Raw genomic sequence first — 7,109 nt, 5'->3', positions numbered from 1 at the left:
CAGCTCTCTCTGACTTTTTAAAAAAAATACTAACTCATACACGTTAGTATCTAGGAAAATGAAAGAAGTTGTTTTCAATTGTCATGCCTAGGGGTGCTGGTGTGGAAAAAGGAAGGGGAAACACCTGGACCCTGATATACTGCTAGCATAAGAGAAACCAGAGTGGAGAAAACACAGAGAGAGGAGGAAATGTGAGAGAGTGTCGGAGAAGTGATGTGGGATGAGAGCTACAGCAGGCTGTGGGGCATGGGTTTCCACCAGCTATCATACTTCATGTGGAAGCATAAAAACTAGCTTAAAAGTACAGGGAACAAACCGGCATGACTGCAAATACCTCTAATCCTGGCCACTTGGGAGACTGAGGCAGGCTGCCCTATGTGTCTGGCTAACATGGTAAAAACAAGGGTCAAGTAACAGCAGCAACAAAGAATACTGAGTCCAAACCCACTAGCATGTTCACTGAGTAGGACACTTGTATGATTACGTATCCTTTATCATATACAAAAGAATTAAAACCCCTCTGAACTTTTCTCTGTGCAGAAACTCTTACATAGCTAGATATAAACTCTCACATCTTAGTTGACATGACTGTTGATGAAAATGTCAATTATAGGATGTTTTATCCCAGATATACTCAATATATAAACCATAACCTCTGACAAAGACTGAGTGAACTGGGGCTTGTCAGTTATCTCTATCCAGAGAGTGCACCACAGGGTGTGGCACAGTGAGTGGTCAGTAAAAGTTTATTGACCTGAACTGAATGCTTTAAAAGCCTGTCACACAATGCCATTGCACTGTAATAACTTATTTCTTTTATGTATACAGGATTTACCTACAGATTAAAACTTAACTGTTCAAAAATTTTGGCATATTTTCTCATATCCTTACTAGATGGAAACACTTCATTTGATATGTTAATTTAAATATGTTTTTACTTTTAATTTTAAAAGTTTCCCTTAAGAGACCTTAGATTAGGCTGTGCTTTCAATTTATGAAGCCCTGTCATATAACCTCACAGCTTCTCCCAATAATAATATAGGAGCTTTATTATCATTTGTAGGTGGACTGCAGACTTCAGAGAAGTCAGGAAGGAGAATGTCAGGCTTAACCAGGGTCTTCGACAGCCAGTTATCATTTCTTTGTCACCAAATACTCAGAAAATGTTCTGCAGGAAATTTAACTAACTCATTAGTTTCCCAGTGAAAAATCCTCTAATGAGAATAGGGCAGATGGGAAATACACTTAGAGATCACTGGCCAGACATGTACTAACTATGTGGAAACCAGGTCTTACCTTTTGAGGTACTGCAAAGAAAATGTTATGTATTAGTGCTAATCTTTAGTGGAAGAATGTAGTGTGCTTCAACTCTGTCTCATGCTGTGGGTTAATGAACTATGCCTGTTTTTGTAATCCAAAAGTGGAGAAGGCTGGAATTACTTCAGAGTTCTCTCAAAGTGTAAGAGACTTTAGTAGTATTTACAGGAGTTATAGCAACACCACAGGATTTAAGGTAGACAGTGATGCATAGGTGACTTCATAGTTCTCCTACCAAGTGTCATCACAGGACACACACTTGGGGTGAACAGGAGAGGGAAGCTTTCAGCTGGCCATAAGCCACATTTGAAGGATACATCTCTAAGGAGTGGCCTGGAGGGGGATACTGCCCCAGGAAAAGATAAGTTATCCAGCTAACTTATGTATTGGAGAAGAGAAGGCTTGTGAGTAGCTAAGTGTCACCACATTTCTAAGCTGGTAACAAGCTACACTCGTTTAGTTACTATCAGGCAGGTGTTTCTAATAGTCAGTCACTCTGAGGATAGAAACACTCTCTTAAGGTGGTGCATTTAGGCTGGTGGAGTAAGTGGGAGAGTGCCGGTTTAGCATGTGTTAGGTGTAGCATGCGTGAGGTGTAGCATGTGTGAGGTATACTGTGTGTGAGGTGTAGCATGTGTGAGGTGTAGCATGTGTGAGGTATACTGTGTGTGAGGTGTAGCATGTGTGGGTTTAGCATGTGTGACAGCCTGGGTTCAACTGCCAGTACTGCAACTGATCAAACAAACAAAACAGGAAGCAACCCATCAACCTCCTTTCTACTGAAGTAGAATCAAAGCACTGAGTTGCTATTTACTATTTACAAGGGCAGTTGGCAAATTACACAGAATGGGGAAATAAAGAGGGTAATTCATATGTGATGGCTGGGAAGTGGATATGATATCCAGTAAGAGGGTTTTTGTTTTGGTTTGGTTTTAACTAGGATCCTAACAAAAATGAGAAAACCAGCATTTCTTGTTGAGCCAGCATATGGAGAAGGCTGTATCAGTTGTAATAGGAAATAGTCCAGGTTCTGCTAGATATATATAGCGCTGCTAAACTAAACCTATAACTAAAGAAGTGAAACAAAATGCCAAACCTTTTACTGGTCAGGTCTGCTAAGCTTTTATTATCAGAGGAATATTTTTCAAATAGCAAATATCCTTCACTTTGGGAGACTAACAGCAGTTCTCATCCAAGTTCTTCCATTTTTCTATGTACATTCTAAGATAGTCCAAAGATGAAAACAGGGAAAATATAAACTCATTCAAGAAACTGAGAATGGCTAGAGATGGCCCTCAACTGTTGAGTGCTTGTCCAGCATTAAAGGGAGCTTGGATTTGACACCCAGGACCACATCAACCTAGTGTGGTGGTACAAACCCGTACTCCCAGCACTTGGGAAGCAGAGATTGGAAGATTAGGAGTTCAAGGTCATCTTCAGCTACATGTTAAGTACCAGGTGAGCCTGGGCCTAATAAGATCCCATCAGGAAGGAAGGAAACAAAGGTAAGGCAGAGCATGCTTGTAGTCCCAGCACTTGGGAGGGTGAAAAGGGTAAAGGAAGAGGACCCTAGGTTTGAAGCCAGCCTAGGCTACACAATGTGACTCTGTATCCATCATACATCCATTCTGAGGTTAACCAAGTAATAGTAAGCCTAAGTGAATTGCCTAAGTGAAGTGTCCTTTGCCCCATTTTCAGTTTCTTTTTACTACAATGTATTTAAGCTCAATCACGGTGTGTTTTATCCTTCCAATTTTATTTCCCTTCTTCCTCTGTAAAACAAGGAAATTAGAGGCAAAAGGTGCACTTTACAACATGCTTGAGTATAAGATGCAACATTCTTTGGTTAATAGAAAGTTCTGGCCTTAGTTTCTTTGGAGACAGATGGCTGTGGACTTTATTTGTAGGTTCTCTCTCTTAGTTAAGCTATCTTTTCAAGACCACTCCAATAAAAGTGAACACGGTCTACAATATACTTGTGGTTTGAATATGCTTGGCCCAGGAGGTGTGGCCTTGTTGTAGGAAGTGTATAACTGTGGGAGTGGGCATTGAGACGCTCTTGCTAGCTGTCTTGAAGATAGTAGTCTGCTCTTGGCTTCCTTTGGATAAGGATATAAAACTCTCAGCTCCTCTAGCACCATGCCTGCCTGGATGCTACCATGATCTGGCCTTGATGATAATGAATCGAACCTCAGGACCTGTAAGTCAGCCCCAAATAAATGTCCCAATATAAGAGTTGCCTTGGTCATGGTGTCTCTTCACAGTAATAAAACCCTAACTAAGACAATTATACACATGAATTAAGAAAATAATACACATGGAAACATTTTAGAAACTATAAAATAATGCCCAAATGATAGTCATAAGACTAACGACTACATACATTTAGGGTTTTCAGAAAAAGTCACTGAAGACTGTCTACCTCAATGTCAGTTTAGGAAGCACCTGGCAGCTTAAAGGCCACCAGAAAATACCCCACGTGCTAATAAAAGCTGTAAATTCATGCCAGATAAAACTCTGAATAAGATTTCTGGAGCCATAACTGACAAAAGAATCCAGGGTTCCTGGCTACCATAGAAGCCCAAGCTTCTATGGGGTAGTGTTGACCATAATCTGGTAAAATGTTACTTAGGGAAGTTCTACTAACTCACTTTAACACAGGGTGCTCAAGAATGACATTGGCTCATTTCTTAGTGCTTTTCCTAACTCTTAATTTCCCTTAACAACTGGGAAGAAGTTACAATTGGATATTAATCTTACCTATGCCTTTCTTAATTATATATAGCTTAGACTGTAGACTGAATACAAATATTGATCAGAAGCCAAAATACCCCACACATTTACCAATTCAGTCTTTCAACTGTTTTTATGTTCTTACTTCATCCACTTACTAACACAAATCTATGAATAAACAGCAATGCAATCCAAACGAGCGGGCAGAGTTATTCCATTCCACCAAAGGCTTCTTCAGTGCCTGTTCAGTCATGCTTGGATGGCAGAAGGTGAATGCAAACCATTGGAACTGGAAAGGGAAGCATCTGACAGATCGTGTTGGAGAAGGGCACAGGTCAAAGAGCTGCTTGCTGATCTGTGACAGTTCAGCAGTCTCTGAGATGGGTCAGACCATGAGAGTGCAGTGTAGAGAGCACGAATCACACCACTCCATTCTCCTAGATCAAAGAAACATGACAACTGCCACCAGCAAAGACGACGGTCAAACGGAAATTTCAAAAAAACATATACATTTTAGAACACCCTTTTAGATTATACTCTTGAACTGCTGGGGTTATCACTTGAAGGTGATATTTGAAAAGGTTGGGAAGATTGATTTTTATTTCATTCCCTTTGGAAATCAGTTTTTCCAACAAAAGCCTAACTCAACTTAAATCAACCTTTTAATATATAAAACATATAACAACATTATTATGGGGCTACAGAGATGACTCATCAGTTAGGAGTGTTTACTACCCAACATGAGGACCAGAAACCGATTGCTATCTCACCCCCCCCCCCCACATATCCCAGCAATTACAGCTCTGAGAATTTAACACCTTCCTTTGGCTCCTATAAATCTATTCACATGTGTACATACATGCAGAGAGGGAATACTCTTCAGATGTTAATTTTGAATTAGGCTAAGAAACACAACCAAAGGAAGGGCCAGGCACAGTTGTGCACAAGTGAGGTCAAGGCCAGTTTGGACTACTTAGAGTTCCAGGACAGTCAGGGCTATACAGAATTAACCTAAGAGGGCTGGAGAGATGGCTCAGCAGTTAAGGGGACTGGCTGCTCTTCCAGAGGGTTCTATTCCCAGCACCCACACAGCAGCTCACAGCCATCTCTAACTACAAATTCCAGGGGATCAGATGTCCCATTTCGGTCTTTGTGGGTGATACCAGGCATGCAACTGGTGTACATACATACATGTAGAGAAAACAACCAGACACATAAAATTAAAAAGTAATTAACCTGCAAGAGTATCTAATGAAACTCTGAAAATATTTTAGGTATGCATGACATTTTATAATTATTATATACATATAAATTCAACTGAATATACAACCAACAATAGTTCCCCATAAATGAAGCCTGGTGAAAAGACTAAAACAAGTCAAGAGTTTTTAAAAGTGTGACATCCCCTCTCCTACCCACATAAGGATCAAACCTAGAGCCCCAAGTGTGCTAGGCAAGTGCTCTTAACTCTGAGCTGCATTTCTAGTTCAAGCGTGGTTTAAAATACACACGCAAATACAAGGCATGTCCAAGCGCTGTAAGAACTCTGTAGAAATGATGTTTCAGTTTATGCAAAGGTTTTTTGTTTTGTTTTGTTTTGTTTTTTTGTTTTTTGTTTTTTTGAGACAGGGTTTCTCTGAATAGCCCTGGCTGTTCTGGAACTCACTTTGTAGACCAGGCTGGTCTCGAACTCTGCCTGCCTCTGCCTCCCAAGTGCTGGGATTAAATTGCTTTTGTCCAAGGTGCTGGAATGTCAGGTCTTGAGCACTCAAAGGGGCACTGGTCGCATTCTACCAGGCCACACCATATTCTAAAATTACCCATCGCATAGGTTTCGCTACATTTCCAAACCACCTTCGATTAAAGATACCTTTCTTCCAAATTTCACTGGGAAAGGATCAAGAGGAATTTAAAAATAACTTCTTTCATAGGTATTAACTTAAAAGAATTTTAATTACTAGAATATTTACAAACATCTAATATAAATGAACTAGAACAATGATTGACAAGTTTAAATGGTTAATTTTAGCTCTTTAGCTTTTAAAACTAAAGGTCAGCAGTTATTAAATGTGAATTTTTTTCACCACCCAATGATGAATGGTTCAATTCAGAATAGCCACTTCATTAGTCAATTTAGACCCTGAAAAGGAATATTTTCTTCTATAAAGTTGAGCAAAGCATAGAGAATAAGTGTAAGTTTAAATGGCAAGGAAGAAAAGGGTCAACATCACCTTATTTTTAGCCACTAGTTGTTAAAAAACAAACAAACAAAAGCAAACAACAAAGGGAAGTGAGCTACCAATGAAAGGCAAAGCAGGGTGAGACATGGCCATCAGGTCAGAATCCCTGAGGAACTGAGACCCTACACTGCCATGTCTTCCCTTCTTCTTTCTTGAGATGTTATCCAGGCTCAAGTTACTCTCCCGCACCAGCTTCTCTACTAGCTGGACAACATGCCCAGCTACTACTATTTTTTTTGCCCTAAGTGAGGTAACAGATTTGAAAGTCCACTTGCTCTTAGTATTTCTCCTTGGGGAGTTTATCATCTGTCCATGAAAAGCCTTTGACATAAGATGATCAAGACCATTTCTAGTTTTTATATATTATGTCTCAGAGCACAAGAATTGTGCACTGAAATCCACATTTCCAGACTGCAAACACCCAGTCTTTTCTACACATACTCAAGTGTAGATGAGGTGATGGAGCACTTTCCATTAAATAGTCTTTCAGCTACAAAAGGCATGAATGAGTAAACCTTGGAAAAGGAATAACATCTTTGATATTGTCAACTCCTAGGATGCACTGTAAGTAGCGTTCAAATCCCATTCCGAAGCCGCCATGGGGCACAGATCCAAACTTGCGAAGGTCCAGGTACCTGTTTTTAAAGACACAGTCATTACTTGTAAATTCAGTCAAATGTGTTGACGGGAGTTTTGTATTTTATACGTATTTTACAGCCGTTTTTTTTTTTTTTTTTTTTTTTTTTTTTTAGTACAATTTTTTTTTGTCTCTGTTGCAGAGTGGATCTATCTTTTCATTCCACAGAGATCATGAAAATG

At 39.7% G+C, this 7,109-nt stretch overlaps 1 protein-coding gene across 1 annotated transcript in view; it reads right to left on the bottom strand.

Annotated features, from left to right (window-relative positions):
* Positions 1-5,984: 5,984 nt before the first annotated feature.
* The window catches only part of Nars2 (asparaginyl-tRNA synthetase 2, mitochondrial), a 103,256-nt gene continuing 102,131 nt past the window's right edge, over positions 5,985-7,109 (bottom strand). The window contains exon 13 of the mRNA XM_021195118.2: positions 5,985-6,925. Within this exon, the coding sequence (XP_021050777.1) occupies positions 6,781-6,925 (145 nt within the window). The 3' untranslated portion in view covers positions 5,985-6,780. The remainder of the gene's footprint in view (positions 6,926-7,109) is intronic.

The sequence above is a fragment of the Mus pahari genome, chromosome 1, assembly GCF_900095145.1.
Source record: "Mus pahari chromosome 1, PAHARI_EIJ_v1.1, whole genome shotgun sequence".
Lineage (NCBI taxonomy): Eukaryota > Metazoa > Chordata > Mammalia > Rodentia > Muridae > Mus > Mus pahari.
This window is presented reverse-complemented; position numbering and strand designations above follow the sequence as displayed.